The 19,130-nt window shown below is 40.7% G+C and overlaps 1 protein-coding gene across 1 annotated transcript in view; it reads left to right on the forward strand.

Moving 5' to 3' along the window:
* The window catches only part of LOC120722258 (collagen alpha-1(XIV) chain-like), a 154,349-nt gene that overhangs the window by 55,876 nt on the left and 79,343 nt on the right, over positions 1-19,130 (forward strand). Inside the window, exons 15-24 of the mRNA XM_040013171.1 lie at positions 248-374; positions 1,110-1,249; positions 4,004-4,136; positions 4,525-4,563; positions 5,606-5,745; positions 8,174-8,306; positions 9,263-9,385; positions 12,115-12,264; positions 15,174-15,290; positions 18,870-19,016. Of these exons, the coding sequence (XP_039869105.1) occupies positions 248-374; positions 1,110-1,249; positions 4,004-4,136; positions 4,525-4,563; positions 5,606-5,745; positions 8,174-8,306; positions 9,263-9,385; positions 12,115-12,264; positions 15,174-15,290; positions 18,870-19,016 (1,249 nt within the window). The remainder of the gene's footprint in view (positions 1-247; positions 375-1,109; positions 1,250-4,003; positions 4,137-4,524; positions 4,564-5,605; positions 5,746-8,173; positions 8,307-9,262; positions 9,386-12,114; positions 12,265-15,173; positions 15,291-18,869; positions 19,017-19,130) is intronic.

Consider the following 19,130-nt stretch of genomic DNA (forward strand, 5'->3'; position numbering starts at 1 on the left):
AGCCTAACAATAATCATATGAATGGAAAATTTACAGATACTGCAGTTTACGATACTGATAAAGCTTAGTCTTCTGGAAATGTTCTGTGTTATGAATATCATAGATGAAGACTTGAAAAATATCCCTACATTGAGTCTTAGTAGACTTGCTGTCTTTCAAGTTAGTAGTGTTTATCTTGTTCTCTGTTTAAGAGGCATAGCAGTGGGTTTGTCTGTGGCTACATGATGTTTCTCTGTGTTTCCTGCAGGTGGAGGTTGGTTCAGTGAGTTCTTATGACCTCGGTGAGCTGACGTCTTTGACGGAGTACTCAGTGGCAATTTTTGCCCTGTACAACGAGGGCGAATCAGAACCGCTCACCGATGCGTTCACCACCAGTAAGAAACTGGCGTTTGACTTTTGCGAGTCACCGAACAAATTTTTGTTTTCTGTATTCTTGTTTCCCAACATCTCTGTTGAGGACAATTTAGCCTCAATCTCCAGAAAATAGTTCTATCAATATCATTAAAAGGCAAACCATTTCTCTTATAGTGCCAAACAGTGGTGAATTTTATTACCCTCAGTGGTCCTTTTGCTATTTTGGCGGCCTGCCCATCACATTTACACCTCAGCATAATAGCCCAGTCACATTAAAAGGTCATTTCACTGTCCCTGACTATTCCGTCACGCTAACAGATATTGATTTGTTGGAATATCCCTTTGCAACAAGCAGTTGGGCTCCAGCGCTGAGTCAGCTCAAAGAAATGCGTCTGGCAAGCAACTATTAAACTATCCACTTTAAAAGGACTGTTTGCATTTTTTATTTATCTCCTGGCAAAGTTTGTTTAATGGACCAGTTTTCAGAAAGGGGGCTTTATGAACTAACGAAAATGCAATGGCACGTTTCAGCTGTTTGAGTGGGAAGCAGTAGGTTCACACCAAAACGGTGCGACGGTGCTTTTCCGAGAACATTTTGCTGAACTGACAGTTATGTTATAAATTGGCCCAGCAAAAAAGTTTCATAAACTTACAGTGTAATCGGGGCAGAATTGAAAATATTATTGAATTTATGTGAATATTAACACATGAGAAAAAAGGAGGGGAAAAAGAGTCTCAGCTTTTCTGTCTTTCAGCTCCAGTTCCTGGTCCTCTGAATCTACACTCCAGTGAGGTCAGCACGGACAGCTTTAAGGTCAGCTGGGATCACTCAGCCAGTGACATTATTCTCTACAGACTCTCCTGGACACCATTCGATGGTGGCAACACAAAAGAGGTTAGTTCCACTAAAATACAGAAGGTACAGCACTGTGCAAAAGTCTTGAGCCATCCTCCTTTTTCTATATTTTGTTAGGAAAATACTTCAGTAATGTTGACGTCCAGGCTCTGGGGAGACCAATCCATGACAGATAGTACTCCACTGTCGGCTTTTCTGTATAAGTATACAGTAGCATTTTACAATAATGTCACACTAATAATTATTAAGGTATTAGTAAGCGTTTAATTCATTATTTATGCCGCATTGCCATTTGTAAATACAGATATATTATTATTACTATGATTATTATTAGTTACTAGCAGTGCATGCTACACCATGCACAGCAGTATACTAAGGAGGAATGATGATAAATAAAATGTGAATTAAACACTTGCTAAAAATTTACTAATACCTTACTAATGCTTAAAAGTATGATGTTATTATGAAGAGCTATCAAGTATATTTTTACTGCTCTGGGTCTGCGTTTGGGATCATTGTCATGTGGAAAAATGAAGCGTTTGCCAATCAGTGTTTCCAGATGGCTTTGGCTGGTGAATCAAAGTCTGACTGTACTTTTCTGCGCTCGTAATTGCATCACTGGCTAAAATTCAGCTCCCAAAGCATTACACAGTCTCCACTTGTTTGTAGTTGCAGATACACGTACGTCTCTCCTGACCTTGACATGTTGATGACAATATGAACAAAAGATTTCAGACCTGTTGCTTCTCATTTTCATCCCAGTTCTTTATCCCAGTTCTGGCCCTTCAGGTCAGCTGAAGTGGCAGAGGCATCTCTCAGGTCCTGTGTCAGATGAATTTTCTCCTATTTGTTAAATGCAGGACTTTCAGATACTCTTCATCAGCCTACCACTTCTTCTTTTGCCACTTTTTCAGTTTCCTAAATATCTTGGGACTGCACGCCATCCCAAGATATTTTATCCCAGGTTTTGTACTAATAGCTCTTTGGGAATCTTTAAAAATGTATAAGAAAGTTTGGCTTCTTGGTAGCAAAATATAAAGAAATAAAGGCTGGCTTCAGACTTTTGCACAGTACTGCATGTGTTTTAGATCAGTAAGAGTCAAGCATCCAACAGCATAGAATCACAAGGTTAAGCTTGCAGTGTTATTATGCAAACAAAACATATTATTAAGCATCTGAAGAAAATAATCTGCATGGATTTCATTTAGCCTGGAGTCCAGTCATTATCTCTTTTGTAAGAGGAAGCAGTAGCTCCACTCCATGCGCATGGATAAAGAGCAGTCTGTCTCCTATAGACTTACACAGAAGCTTAACTACACTACCGGTAGCTGGTAAAACCTCTGGCTTGGTTGAGTATAAATAAAGGCTGAATAAATCTAGAAATTAATGGCTAGGGTGTTTTATTACTATGATCTGGGGTTTAGAGACAGCTGCAAGGCAGCGATAGAGCCCTTAGAGTGTGTGTCTGTGTGTGTGTTTGTGTGTTTTGCTGAGAGTCATCGAAGCTGAAAATAACACTCTGGGGAGCTGGAGAGGTGGGCTGGTAATACCGCCAGACTAGAGAAAGGGATACATGCAGCTTTTCTCTGTTTCTCACCCACATACTCCGTGTGCTGGCACACACACACACATTTACATCCTTCATCGATTTTCTCGGTATTGTTACATCTGAGAGGGGATTAGACATAATGCATACAGCACAGAGTGAAATGTTATCCAGACAAAAACTTTATGATAATTTGATATCTTTCTTTTTAAGTAGTCTTTTCTTTTTTCAAAAATGTATCTGCATGAGTCTCAGGAAACAATAAAATATAACAGAAAATTTTACATTAAATGGAAGAAGATGTAAAAAGGAAAGGGAGACAATGACTCATAAACAATACACTTGCTTCAGGGAAAGCACAAATTGCCCCCGTTGGTAAAATCTGCATGCAACTGTACCTCGGAGGGTTTTGCAAAGAAACAAATACCTCCGCATAATCTGGTTATTGAGCCATCTGGAGCAAATACTAATTTCAGGGTTTCTCTCGGTAGAAGCGTGCTGTACTCTTGTTGACCTCTTTGTGTGTACCTTGGGGTCTGATTTTTTTCTGTGTAAAACAATTTGTAGTGGTTCTTTGGACTAGTGCAGATGCAGCAAGTCCAACTGGAAGCATTTTGTGTTCGTAGGAAACCACACACACACCTGTGATAGTTATATCATAGGAAACATCTTAATCCAGTAAGACTTATGCTCATGTTATTTTTGTTTTGTTCAACATAACAATGAAAATACTACATGTAATCTCCATGCATACCTGCTTCACTACCACCTGCACTACCATTTCCTGCTATTTCTCCCTCTACCTGCAGAAATTATGAGATGACTTATTATTTTAGGTTTTCAGCGGCTTTCTCTCCTAAAACTCAGTCACGACCTTGGAATTTGACAGCCTGGAGTTTTTCATTAGAGTATTAATAACATCATCAGACTGTTTGATAACATTCTTGCTGTTTTGCAATATTTGAACTTACAAAATTCTTCAGATTCAACTTGTTCTGGCAAATATAGCAGCAAATAAAAGCACAAATCACTTAAAGTTTTTAAGTGAGTTTATCACTTAACTGTAATTGCTTCAGTAACAATACTGCTGAAAGTACTGTATATATTTTTTGTTTTGTCTGAACAAACAGGTTATAGAACAACAAATCTGACATTTTTGGAAACTATCAGCCATCACGTCTCTAAAGTTCGGAGAGACCGCACTGTTGGAAATCAGATCTAAAATGAGGTTTGTTTCTTTCCTGTAGGTGGTCTTGAGTGGAAGTGATAACAGATACACACTGACCGGCCTCGGTCCCTCCACTGAGTATGAAGTTATGCTGACGGCCATATTCAAAGACAAGTCTGAGAGCGACACAGTCTTTGTCACTCAAACCACATGTAAGTGTGACGAGGTTGTTTAACTCACAGAGCTGTGAGTTTTTGCTTTATCTAATCAATATTAAACTTGACAATAGTAAGGCTCACGGCTTTCCTTGAGATGTAATTCCTCCTGATAGAGCACTGCTGTCTGCTTATTATAACAGATCAGTGCAATCACACGTGCATTTAGGATAAGAAAATGAGCATTTCTGAGTCAAAGCAAAGCACTGCATGAACACATTTGCATTGATTTGTTTGTCTCAGCTTATCTCAGGAGAAGAAAATCTATTTTACCATCAGTGATTTGTTACGTATTCCTGTCTAATTGGCTTACTTATCGACACAAAGAGTTGTTGAGCAGAGTTTGAATCCAATTATCTGATTTGTCCTCTTTGTATTTCCCCAGTGCCCACACAGACAACAACAACTTCTACCAAAACCACAGGTAAGAAGCGTCCGAGCTGGCTTTCTGTAAAGCTTCAAAATGTCAGCAAAAACCAGGTCAGCAAGTCTTAGGTAAAACTGTGCCATGAAACTTAAAAGCAGTTGCTTTAATTTTTTTGCTAGCATGTGTCCAGTGGACAGAAGGCTAATTTCACTTGGTACTTTTTCTGAAAAACTATCCCTGCAAAGAGACTGGCCAAATTTTAATCATGGCTCAAGCCAAGGCATCTGTCAAGGAAGGCAATTTCCATTTTAATGCGAAAGGCTCCACTAGCTGCCAGTGCAGGCCTATGTTGCCAAAGTGAAAACGTAGTTCTTCTTAGTCCTTGTAGCAGATTTTTGGCCATTGTTGCTTATTTACTGTCAAGAAGCAAAAGCAAAATTACCGAGTAATTAGAAAAAGAAATGTTGAAACTGTTCATTTTAAAGAGAAAGTTGAAATGCTGATAAGAGTCTCTCCTAGAAGTTTGAATTTATATAAGTGTGTTTACCAAGTTGGCTTCATCCAGAGACTGGAGTTCAGATTCTGGCTTCTCAAAGGTGACCAAAGGCCATCTGGAATGGGTTTTTGTTGTTTTAGAAGCAGACTACAGCTAATTGAGTCTTGTGGCTTCAAAAGCTTACAAAAGCAACATGTCTCCTTTACTTAAGTTTTTGCCCACTGTCCTAGAAAGTTTCACACAGCACATCTGCTTTGTTTAAAAATCCAAGTGGCCCTCTAAAAAGCACAGTTCAAAGCAGCCGACTAAACACCAGCAGGTTGCCTTTGTTTAAGAAAGAAGAAAAAAAATCATAGTTAGTGCTTTAAGGATGCATCATATAAGCTAAACAAAAGCATTTTGTGAGTGCTTGTGAGAATACTTTTCTTTAGCACCCCAAATCACAGTGTGTCGAGTTGAAACTGAAACTTTCACGCTGGCTTTTTTCCCCTGATATTTTTACAGTGTGAAGAAAATAAAGTTTGAGCCAAGCCTCATTTTTTGAGAAATAATATCTAGAGTAATTTGGTACAGTAACAGCGAATCTGTGATGTGGTGTCTCAGCGGCACGTCAGGCTGTGAGAAACCTTCAGCTGAGTGACGAGACCACCCAGAGCTTAGAGGCTTCGTGGGAGCTGGAAGACCCCAACGTGGAGAGCTACAGGGTCGCCTACACAAGCCTCAGCGGAGATCACAAGGACTCTGTGAGTTGGAGGTTTAAGGGTTTATGTTAGTTCCCAGATTTTAATTATTTTTTTTCACTCTCAAGAGGTGTTTTAGATCCGGGTTACATGTTTGCAGCTTCTAAAGCTGCCCTCCATCACAAACTGCCTCCCTGGTGAATTGTGAATGCTGATTATGTGGAATAGACAACACTGAAGTTGTTTTTGGAGGAAGATTATTGTTGTTTCCCACCTCCATCCAACTGGATGGCCCTACAGCGGTCAGCGTTGGGTCGTCTGCTACAGTCAGAAAACTGATTACACTTTTAGTCCCGGGCCACTTAGCCCCTCGTTCTTGATCCCTCTATCTCTTCTAAGAGCCCTTGAGCTCAGTGCCATGTACTGACCCTGATCGCTGATGCACACACACACACACACACACACACACACACACACACACACACACACACACACACACACACACACACACACACACATACACGAGTAGTCAGCCTTTCCCTTATTCTTCTTCTGTCCCTCTATCTCTCTGTTTCTCTTCTCTATCCTCCAGCCTCCCTTCACTCCCCCTCCCCTCTTTTAATTTCCCAATGTGGTGTCAGAGCCGTAGAAGATGGAGAGTCCAGGCCAGGCCGGCAGACATTCCATTATCTTTTCAGCAGCCATTTACCTCACTGCGAGTGGGGATGGAGGGCAGCAGAGAAAAGAGCAAAAGAAACAAAGGGAGGTGGGAAGAGAAACAAAAGCTGCACAAAATGCGAGGAAACTTAAACCTGTCTGCCGGCTGATGGCCAAGGGCCGTTCCAGGTCACACGTCTTTTCCAAAGTTTCGGCATGTTTTGTTGCGGACGTGTATGAAAGACAGATGAAAGGAGAAAGAGAGAAAATTCTGTTTGTTTGTTTATGTACCTGAAAATGCACGCATGTGTCTGCACCTCCACTTGGACACAGTGTTTCAGCACCCAAGTCACAGTGGACAGCTCCTCCCCATCCTTTGGCTCTGAATAGCCTTGTCTCAACTCTCATGTCACGTCTTGGTGTAGAAGTTGAAGACCAAGAAGGCAGGACGTGCAAAAATGAGATAAACACAAACAGTAAATTGTAAAGAATAACTGTAATCCAATAGGGTCCAGAAAAGATGAAGACCAGGTAATACAAGACATTCACAACTGTACATGGATGATGCAGTTCACACCTATTGCTATTTATAATATCAGTTAACAGGAGTAAGTCAGTTTTTATTCCTGACAGTTTTCAATGAGGAGAGAAAATTTGAAAGAACTGAACTTAATTCATAGTAATAAAATTTTCAGCAATTAGACTCCGAGGAAGCTACATTAGCAGAGCATAGTCCAAAAGTGATACAAAGTAGGACAGGACCTACCCAGGGCCTAAATCCTGGTGGTGGCAGAGATGAAGCAGTGGAGCCCCGATAATGAAGTAATATGAAGACTAGACTAGCAGCCCAAACACCCAGGAATGCAGGCAGAAGAGTGAATACTGAATAATCTTCCTTACTGAACTTGCACATAAGTTTCATTATTGAAATATTGAAATAACTTGGTTGTGTCAGTGCCACGTAGTTTTTCAAGCTCAAATGACTTACAGTTTAGTTACAGATATCCTCAGTTAGATGCCAGAGCAGTCAAAGTGTGCTTTTAAACTGCGTTGCATAATCTCAGTAGTCACGGTTGTTATGGAGCTGCAAATGACTGTAATTTTCATCATTCTAAGCACTTTTAGAGGAGCAATTCGTAATGCTCAACTTTTAGTGCTCAAGCCAACATGACTGAGAGCATGAGTGCCCTGCGTAATGAAAACTTTGACCTCCTACAGTTTCAGGACAGCTGCGGATGAACAATATGTGTGCTACAGTGTAGCTGAAAGCACCTTTAATAAAATCCACTTGGTGTAACTTATCGAGATTGTTTTGCCAGCCAGTGAATCTCATTCTTAGTGTATCTCTATCAGGTTTTAAGTATACTGTAAATTATCAGTCTCGTCATGATTAGCTTGTTGCCGCAGAAGAAATACTCAGAGTACAGGGGGTAGAGGTGCGGGCTGTTGGATAAAAAAGGAGCTAATTTAAACCAAGTGGTACTTTTAGGATGCAAACAAACATCCAGGGAAATATTTCAACAGTTATAAATGAAGACGGGGCAGTAATGGGGTTTTTCTCAGCTATTCCCTGCCCCACTTTTGCCATCAACTGACTTTATTGACTGAGCTGAATTGAAAAGACTTCTTAAACTTCCTCCAAATGTCCCTTTAACCCAGCAGAGCAAAGATGCTGTTTCTATACCCAGTGTGCTATATATGTGTGTGTGTGTGTGTGTGTGTGTGTGTGTGTGTGTGTGTGTGTGTGTGTGTGTGTGCGTGCGTGCGTGTGTGCCTGTGGCCCATTCAAATGTTCCCAGAATGTGTGCATTCACGTGTGTGTTTGCAATCGTAGATGTCAGTTTCTGGAGGTGAGAGGAGAGCAGTGCTCGAGCCTTTACAATCAGACACCAGCTACAAAGTGACAGTCACTCCGGTGTACAGCGATGGACAAGATGGCCTTGGTGCATCTGCCATGGGTTCCACATGTAAGGCTAACAAACACACAAAATGCAAAGCGCGTGCACACACACACACATCCCTGGCTTATTGACCATAATGCTGCGTTTCTCCCTTTTCACGACACAAAGATGCAGCTCCCGGTTTAGGAGAATACTGGAAGTTAATGACAATGAATTTCATCGCTGTGAGCAGAGCGTTCATTTGCATTGCATTAATTTCATGTTCATTTACGTTCTTGAAGGAGATTATAAATCAAAGCCACGACAAATACTGATGCATTCCTAATTGTCTTAATGAAGGCCATTCATAATTGCTGCAGCGCCTTTCATTAATGAGACGATTAAATTATTTTGCTCAGGTCTAATTGATTTTCTCAACTATTCTCTAGATTACCTCTTATGAGCCAGCAGTGGCTGTCTCCTCATCGCGCAGAGAATTGAAATGTCAGACAAAACATGTCTTCTTTTTAGTTGAGAGCACTATAAGTCATTGTAATGCAAATAAAAATCTACTTAGCTTGAAGAATTATGCATCAGAGCCTGGTGTACAGTAAGAGATGATTTTGTGTGTTTTTTTCAGTGATGAATATTATTCCCTAAATCAGTTCCTGAAGTAATGTGTTATTTCTCTAATTGTGGGAAGTGCACAACTCACACTCAGCCCTGTCAAGGCTGGATATTAGATCTGTAACACCTAAAAGCGTCTCTTGTAAAGTCAAAGACTCTCAAGTGCTGAAAGCATGAAAAACTGTCCCAGTGGACATCAATTGTTCTATCAAGCTGAATATAAGCGCTGAGCTTCAGATTTATATAATTAAACATTAATTTTATCATTTTTATTTAGAAGTCCTTGGGTTGATTGTCTTTATAAATGATGACTTAGGTGAATTAGTTCTTATGTTAAAGTTTTAGCATGTGTTAGTAATATCAGCTGCAGTTCTTAGAAGCTCTTCTATGTTCTGGTTTTGCTTTGTTTTTGGCAGTGCCGCTCTTGCCTCCTGAAAATCTGCGTGTGTCAGAGGAGTGGTTCAATCGCCTCAGGGTCTCGTGGGATCCACCTCGGTCTCCTGTTGAGGGTTATAAGATCGTCTACCAGCCCCTCTATGGTACACACACACACACACACACACACACGCACACATACATTCTGTTTATTACTATTATTCTATCTAAATATACCTTCTTTTTCACCTTCCTTTGTCTAGCAAAGGAATATACAGTCACTCAGGGCTCTGCTAGGTATGGCTAATCACATGGCAACAACTCAGTGCATTTAGGCATGTAGACAAAATCAAGATGACCTGCTGAAGTTCAAGCTGAGCATCAGAATGCATAAGAAACATGATTTTAGTGACTTTGGGCATGGCATGAATCTTGGTGCCAGATGGACTGGTCTAAGCATTTCAGAACTGCTGATCTGCACACACATAAGACATGAAACTTTGAGGCGGATGGGCTACAGCAGCAGAAGACCACTCCTGCTTCCAGTAGGTTAACGCCCCCTGTCACAAAGCTCAAATTATCTCAAACTGGTTTCTTGAATATGGCCATCTCAATTAAACAGACCAAATGTGGGAGAACATTTTGATCATGTCAATATGTCAATATAGCCCCAAATCTATGAGGAACGTTTCCAGCATCTTGTTGAAATTAAGACAGTTCTACAGGCAATTTTATATCGTGTATAGCTGATTGTTAAGGACCCAACACTGAAAAATCTCTGACAGACACATAATGTCTGACAAAACAAAAGGCTCTCAAGGTGTTTTGGTTTTCCTGATAGTGGCTTCTTAGTTTTTCTTTTAAAATGAAGTTCAAAGAAAATGTCACCATTTGGCACTAAAATAAGACGTTACCCTAACTCATTTATTTATTTTTTGTCTTGAGGCATCATCAAAAGCCCATTTTCACTGTCGTACTGCTTCTCTAGTTCTAATTGTTTCATCTTTCCAAAACAAAACAGGTTTTTTTTTCCATTTTTCCTTTCCATGTCTGTTTTTAGTCATCTAAACACAATTACTGTGTCTCTGAGGATCCAGCTTTAAGCAGGACAGACTGCTGATTTTAGGAAATTGTATTGAAGAGAAATAATTTTCAGCAGGCTGCTGTTTTCACAGTAAGAGTCATGGAGGGAAGAAAAGTGTCTGTGTGTGCCTTCCTACACACACGCAGCTATACAGCTACCATATACTTAATACAGGCATAAACACACTAAGTTTAGCAAATGATTAAAATGCACAGCACACATGCAAACACACAGCTTATTTCCCTTCACATTGTTCCAGTGGGCTGTGTGCTGTAAAGATAATTGCTACTCTGTCTGTATTTATCTGTTTTTATTTATTTACCTATTGTATTTGTTTCATTTTTAATTTAAATCTTTAATCTCTGTATTCAAGGTTGTTATTATTTTGTAAAACACTTTGCAGCAGTTATCTGGGAAAGCTGCATTAATACAGAATGTTACTATTATGTCTTTGTTTTTAATTTAGTAGTCAAGTTGAGGGCATTGCTTCGTGTGTTTGTGTATATAATTAAATTCAGGTTTATTTATATAGTGCTTAACCAAAACAACACTCAGGGGCTTACATGTGTATTATGTGACTTGATGCAATCCATGTTAAAGGCATTTTATATATTTCATGACACATGAAATATAGGGAAACATTATTTTATATTAAAATGTAGGATGGAATTATTGTCATTCTAATATTATACTGTTAGAGGCTTAGTTTACTCGAATAGTTGGTTTTGACTTCCATCCATCCATCCATCACTTTTTTTCCACTTATCTGGGGCCAGGCAGGGGCAGCAGCCTAAGCAGAGAAGCCCAGACCTCCCTCTCCCTGCCCAGCTCCTCCAGCTTTTCAGGGGGAATATTAAGGTGTTCCCAGGCCAGCTGAGACATATAATCTGTCCAGCGTGTCCTAGATCTGCCCCCAGGGCCTCCTCCCAGTGGAATACCTCACCCAGTAGATGCCAAGGAGGCATTCTAGTCAAATGCTCGAACTGGCTCCAAAAGGAATGGAGGACCAAGCTCCTGCAATGGTTGTTTAAGGATTGAATTGCCAGTAGCAATGAGCCAGACACCCCATACACCCAAAGCACCTCCCTGAGGGACACAGTCGAATGCTTTCTCCAATTCCACAAAACGCACGTAGACTGGTTGGGCAAACCTTTAAAAGACCTGGTCCAGTGTTTCGCGACTGAAAACCGCTTTGTTCCTCCGGTATCTGAGGTTCGACTGACGGACGGACTCTCGTTTTCAGCACCATGACTTTCCCGGGCAGGCTGAGGAGTTTGATCTCCCTTTAGTTGGACACACCCTCCGGTCCCCTTTCATGAAGATGAGAACCACCAGCCCAGTCTGCCAATCCAAAAGTACTTCCTCTGATCTCCAAGCAACATTGCAGAGGCACGTCAACCAAGACAGCCCTACAACATCCAGAGCCTTCAGGAACTCAGGGCGAACCTCATCCACCCCAGGAGCCTTGCCACTAAGAAATTGTTTAACTGCCTCAGTGACCTCACCCCCGGAGATATATCAGTTGTCCCCCTTGTCTCCAGATGCTGCTTACGCTACAGAAGACTTGTCAGTGGGATTAAGGAGTTCCTTGAAGTATTCCTTCCACCATCCAACAGTGTCCTCAGTTGAAGTGATCAGTGCTCCACCCACACTATACACAGTCCAAGTAGAGCACCGCTTTCCCCTCCTGAGTCGGCTGAGTCATATCTTTGTGTTTATCTTGTTTGTAGCGTGTGCCTTAAAAAAATCCAAAACGTTTATCATTGTTTGTTTCCTTTTTACACCAGTGTGTATGTGTCTTCTTCTCAGTTCACGGTCCAGTATTGGAGGCAACAGTGGATGAAGATGTGAACTCCATGCTTATTGTCAATCTACAAAGTGGGACAGAGTACAGTGTCCGAGTCAAGGCTTCCTACCCTGCAGGAGAAAGTGAGCCACAGCTGATAAATGCCAAGACATGTAAGTGTCCTTCTCATAAACCTGCAAGTAACAGCACAGAAATGTAAATGCTGAGGAACTCGTTATCCCTCACAGTCTCTTGGCTGTTACAGTTCATTACCATAAGATTGTGAACATATGCAAGCATAATTTTAAATTGCACTTTCATTGAAAAAACATTGACTTACTTTTGGGAAGTTATTATATTTTTCGGGGATTTACTCATTCGCCTACCAAGTGAAAGATGTCTGTTTTGATCCCGGGAGGAAACACAAATCCCTTTGGGGTTGTGTCAGAAAGGGCATCTGGTGTAAAAATCTACCAAATCAAACATGCACAAGGGGTTGCCACAGCAACCCCCTATGAATAAAGGAGCTTTATTGGGATGTCACCACCAGCTGGAAATTTTTTAATTATAAATTTGCCACAAAACGTTGTGTGGCAATTAGACTGCAGCAGAAAAGCAAAGTAGTTTAAGGAAAGTGGGGAAGGTACAACATGCATATTAAACACCTGCTGATATCATACTCTCTAATTTCCATTGAGACTTTGGCAAACAGACAGATGGATATTAATATTTTCCTTGCAGGCGGTGAGAACAATCTCTTTTGCATATAGATTTGGTATCAGTAGGTGCAGTAAGAACTAATGCAGGCTTTAATGCTTCTCTCATCTAAAACAAATAGATGAAGAGAGTGGGAGGCTGAGACACCGAGAGAAAAGAGAAAAGTTAAAAAGCACTGCATGCATGCTTTCATTTATGTTGTCTTTTTAGTTTTTTTTTTCTTTATGTTTCTGTGTAGTCATGTGAGTTTTCAGAAAACTGCCCTATCATCCCTCTCTCAAAATCTATTGCGGTTTTCTAGGTTTAAGGTCTAATTTCAAGTGGTGGGATAAATACAAATAAGCTTATACTGTAGTTTTAATAGCTCATCACCACACTATTTCCCTCTGAAGCAAAGTGCTGAGACACGTAAAGCCGAGTGATTAATCAAGTTGCACATCACCTGCAAATAAATGGGCTGCTTTTGATTTCTTTTTATTAATTTGTGCTGCAGTGATGTGCCATCCTTCATCTGTTTTTCTCTGTGCCCCAGTAGGATGACTTACAACTCCCTCACGCCTTCCTGTCTATATAAAGCACTCATAATGAAAGATGCTTTCACAAAGAGAGAAAGATAAAACACGAGGCACTGGGATGTAAATTATACCACCTTCCATATATAAACTTTACACTCTGACACCGGCGTGGCAACAAATTTTTAGCAGTGACTTCAGGACTAACAGAATGCATGTATTTTGTTTTTCAACTTTATCCACATGTTACTCTTTTGGGATCCATGCTATCTACCGCATTATGCTTGTAGTACTGTTTTTCATGCTGTAATTAGTTTTTCTACACTGCTGGCCAGGGATCAAGAAAATATCTCATCACTAAATATTAAACAGAACACATATGAGATGCAATCAATTCTCAATGTGCCGATACGTTTTCAGATGTATCGCATTTCCCCATGTTACACAGTGCTTAGTTAAATTCATTGCCAGTAGTTTGGTCTTCTCTGGGGGAACCCTGATTTATAAAGGGAAGCGCATGGAATCATTTGTCATTTTAATAAGGTGGCTATAGTGTCATATTTCCCCGGGCACACTGCATTCATGGCAGCCTCATCAACAGAAGGTTATATGGCATGTTTGCACAAGTAATTTGCACATACTAACATGTAGCATAAAAAGCAAATTTAGTACCCGTAGGACCAGTGAATGAAATTAACTTGTTTCCCTCAGACAAAGCCTAATATATTTTGAAATTGGGTGCTGGAGCTTTTATCATATAGGTTAGCACAAGACTGCAGAAGAGTCTCGTGATGTTTTGCAGAAGAAAAAGAGAGGTTTGACTCAAACTTTCCAGTGTGAAAAGAAAGGCATGATGAGAAACATCCTGAATCAACTAAATATATACTTTTCCTTTGGGTGCAAAGACTTTTTTTCATCCAGTTGTAGCAAAGGAAGCCAAAATCAGACATTATTTTAACACAGTGTTTATCTGCATGCTGCTGCACCCACATGTGCCTCAGCACCAGCTTGTAGGTGTCTTCCAGTGCCCGTGAATGTTGCATGTTTGTATGTATGAGAGTAAGTTTATGTGCATCTTTGCATATTATTAATAGAAATGACGGGTTGCCCTATGCATTATTCAAAAGTATTTAAAATAAGGCACCTGCCATATGGTCCCGGCATAAAATATCCATTTACTGGCACAAGAGCCGAGTTTATTTTATATCATCAGCAAATTCTGTTAACAAGGAGGAAAGAGCAAGAGTGAGCGAGAGAGGGAGAGAGAGGAAAACAGAAGAGAGAGTGACTCCAGGGAGGTTTGCTTGCCTGTGGTACACTCAAATAACACTACCAAACAAGTTTCAGGTATTAAAACTGCTCAGCTGTTTTGCATTTCACTGCATAATGTCTCTTGTTCCCCCACAAGACACATCAACGCTGACTAAATTTGTTACTTAATGATTTATTTTAACATCTACCCAGCTGAAAGTTTTAGACTATTTACACTTGGTGCACTGTTAATGTTCTGACCACTTTTCTGTTTCATACATAATCCAGACAATTCAATTTGTCCGAAACACTAATAACTGTTTACATTTCCCTTAAAGTGCTTTGCAAGAGAGCTTTCTGTTTGGGGATTTCAAAATTTCTCCTACTTAAACTCTTCATTGTTTGGTGCGTGGAAGGGCTGGGGACAGCAGGAAGTAATAGTGTGTGTGTGTGTGTGTGTGTGTGTGCGTGCGTGCGTGTCGGAGAGAGAGAGAGAGAGAAAGAGACATTACGAAATGCATATTAGTGAGTGTATTGGAAATTGAAAACTAGAGGTTAATCTGACCTTTCTGTCATCTCTACAACTCTTTGTTTCTCTCTAGTATTCCTTGGTGTGTCTGGCTTGTCAGCCTACCAGGTGCGACCCAACAGCATGTGTGTTCAGTGGCAGCCTCTTCTACATGCTACAATATACAGAATCTCTATACAGTCCACACTCAGTAAGTACTTTTACTCTTAAGACCTGTCAACAACCCTCTGGCAACCTCCATTCACTAGGGAAGAATGTGTATTCTCCACCCAGTTAGCGAGTGGTTGCTAGCTGAGGGTGCTGCACCAAAAACTTTCCCTGTGTTTGCTTTGCTTGTTAGCAGATTGCTGTGTGGTTTGCAAGTGTTTGCACATGTCTACAAACACTCGCCATTTACTCTCTGAATGCCTTGCAAACTGGAGACAGAGAATGGTTGCCATCAAAGTTAAAGTTGATTGAATTAGGAAGGTGCCTTCCTGCTTCAATCAACAGATTTCAAAAGGTGCAACTTTTATTTCAAGGTGACCAGTTCAGTACCACTTGGCAAGTGGTTTGCAAGTGTTTGCTGACAAGTCGATCTCTTACACGCTAACCAGGCTCTAGGATTACATGAATGGGGAGACTGTTCTAATTCCCAACACGTAACATACCGACAATTAGTTACGTCCTGAGGCGTCCCACAGGAACGAGAAAGGTAACCTTCTGCATCCCTATGGTACGCGCCAGATTGCGGATGGAGTCTAACAGAATGACGCTCCCGGCAGTAACACACATTCCAGCCGTGTATTCCAGCTCTAACCCTAACCTTAATCCTAACCTTAACCACAGTCTTAATCGGCTTAGATAGTGTTTTCCAAAGTGATTAATGATGAGGAAGTAAAATAAATATACATGTGTAGATTAATTCCAAACTGTTCTCATGTTTCCGAGAGCGTAACATACCGAGAATTTGTCACATAGCGTCGTACGTTACGTTTTGGGATGAGAACGTGTTGGAATGGGATGACTTAACAGCAGCAGCCAGCAACATCATGCAATCGGATGGTTGCCGACTCGTCTCCAGACCTGTGTGACTGAGACCTTAATTATGTTGTATACTGGCATATACTTGTATCTGTGAAAAGTGTAATTATTTTAATTTAGTCCATTGGTAATTTGACCTGTTACAAGCTGCTCACTCTGTCCTGCCAGCTGTGAACTTATAAATTCACCACCTTGCTGAAATATGGTCTGAACCCCACCTCACCTTTGCTGTAGTAAAACTTCATTCCAGAAACAAGCAGGAGTTCTCTGCAGAGACACATAGTCAATACGTACATTTTTACTGTGCACCCCCCAGTTGTCCCAACATGTGAGAAACAATATTTTTGCCAGTTAAGTATCTGGAATACAGTTCAGTCAGTAAATCAAACTCTTTACTAGAGTTGTGCTATGTGGTGACGCAGCTGGATTCAGGCTCCGACCTTTTGAATGTGTGTCCTCAAAGGTTTGCAGTATCCTCGTGAAAATGTCTCCTCTGTTTATTATTAACACAAAGACCAGTCAGCTCAGGACACGTGTACTGGTTACGGGTACCTTTCACATTCATTTTGATTTATATTGATATGAGCAACTGGGGAAATAAGTGTTATATATATTTGTTTCATTCTCACATGGCACTGGTTTCTGCTGTGAGGGATCATCATAAATCTTGCTATTTGCAGAAGGGAAGGGGAGATATGATATGCTCGATAAATGACATGGGAGGAAACTGCTTTGAGAATCGCGCATGTCATCGCAGCAGAAATGAGACCAGGAAAGACACAGAATGTGACCTTTAGACGCTGTTTAATACACAGATCACCTTATTAATCAATGGAAAAAGGGAGCTGGAGGAAGAAAGGGGGTTGAAGCAAAGGGAGGAGGGCGCACAAAAAGGAGAAAGTGGAAAAATATGTTTTAGTTAAATAGAATCAGCCAAGGAAAAAAGCTGTGTTTAACCCCAGCTTTGTGATAGTTTGACAAAAATATAAAACCCACGTTGTGTTGACCGAGAAGTTTGGAACTCATCCTATCACAGTGAACAATTTCAAGTCGGAGCTTTATTTTTATTCGTCCTCAGGGGGCTATCAGCTGGGCAGCACAAGTTCATATAAAATCTAAAGCCCTCCTGATATTTTTCAGAGATGGCTATCATGTAGAAATTGCTGTATAGATTTGTGGTCATCCTCAAAATAATTTGTTAGTGTAGGCAAGTAATGCCTGAATCACTGCTTAGTCCACAGGGTTATTTTTCAAATATCAGTGCAGTAAAAATCAAAACATATTGTAGCAGGCAGGTTGGACTACCGTATGTGCTTCATGGGTTTACATTAAGCCTGAAAATATCCTGTCATTTATTCCTTGATTGCCGTTCAGTGAGATTGGTAGTTGGTAAATGAGCTCTGGGTTCCACCCATTTGATTTGCCATGGGAAAGAAACCGCAGGTGTGACTAATACCATTACCAATGATCTTGATTTGCTTTGGTGTGCAAGCAAGGCAGTGTGCACAACATCAAAGCAATGACAGCACAGCAACAAAATTGAATGCAGCTTTATTAAAATTAAACTGAATAACAGGAATGCACTGTGTATGTATATCAGATCTTGGCTCTGCTTTAAAATAGATTTTTCCGACGGCGTTCAGGTTCGTGGCTGTTGATTAAACTAAATTGGAAGCTAGCGTTGGCTGATAAATGTATTAGAGACACGAACAAATTCGGCGTGTGATTTGTGCACGCATTTCATTGCCTTTCGAGGGAAGAAGACAGCAGGAAGGAGGGAGATTTCTCTCCCGTCTTCCTCGCGAACTTTTCGATTTGTCTTTGTCTCTCTCTCCCTCTCCTGCCTGAGTAGCGGTGGGATGTTGAAGTCGAAAGTTTAGAGATTTACTTTAATCCACGCAGAGCCAGCCAGCTGCTTAAACACCTTCTCGGATGGAAACGCGTGGAGCCTCGGTGACAGCTGTTTCCCTAAACTTTATTATCTATGGCTGCTTCCTGCGTGGAGGAGGAGCTAATTTGTCAACCTCCAAGATGAGAGACACATTAGGAAATAAAATTAGACTAAATGAAACTGACAAATGGCAGCCATTAGAGTGTGTACTGTATACGCGAGTTTCCAGTTTGTACCTTTTGGGCTGCCAACATAAATTCTCATGTCTTTTCTTCTCTGTGATCCTCTCGCTCTGCAGCCCGTCAAAACAGACACTACAAAGTACGTGTTTGCAGTCTGCAATCCAGGGGGAATTGTCAAGAGAAGACAAAAGAGCTCAATAACGTGATTTATTTTGATTTTCAGTTGATTTAAGATGTTTTCCCACACTTTTTGAAAACTTTCTCGCTTACCTTTTTGGTGAAGTGAAAGCGGCACATGTGGCGGATTCTCAACCAGTGTATGTGTGTGTGTGTGTGTGTGTGTGTGTTGTGCTTTCATCATGAAAAAGATGCCTGAGAATGAATCATTTTGATGCATCACAGTTAATTCTGTAAAGTCAACAAAACATTGAGCTTCATCAGAGCCTTAAACCGGACTCAAATCTGATTATATTTACCCTAATCTGCTAGAAAATACATTATTAATATTATCTTAGATTTTCATTGAGAACACAGAGGAAAATGAAGGTGTGTCTTTTGTAAAAGTTCGTCTAAAAAGCATCTCCAGGCGATTTCAGTCTGTTTGGCGTGCATGACTTTTACTGGGAATTTTAATCACTCTAAATCAGCTCTTTTATTTCTTGTTGCCTTGCAGATGGTCAGAGACAGGAAGTGAGGCTGGGAGGTGGAGCTTCCCGACACTGCTTTTACGACCTCACTCCTAGTAGCCAATACCAGATCAGCGTTCACGCGCAAATACAAGAAACGGAGGGACCCTCCGTCTCCATCACTGACATGACACGTATGCTGGGTTTATGTTTGTTTTATGTCAAAGCTGTCGATCATTTCATTCATTTCTATTTATCGTGAACATTTTTAAAGGGGTTGCAAGTTTTATTCTTATTTCTTTTTTACT

The sequence above is a fragment of the Simochromis diagramma genome, unplaced genomic scaffold (assembly GCF_900408965.1).
Source record: "Simochromis diagramma unplaced genomic scaffold, fSimDia1.1 OVJJ01000618.1, whole genome shotgun sequence".
NCBI lineage: Eukaryota > Metazoa > Chordata > Actinopteri > Cichliformes > Cichlidae > Simochromis > Simochromis diagramma.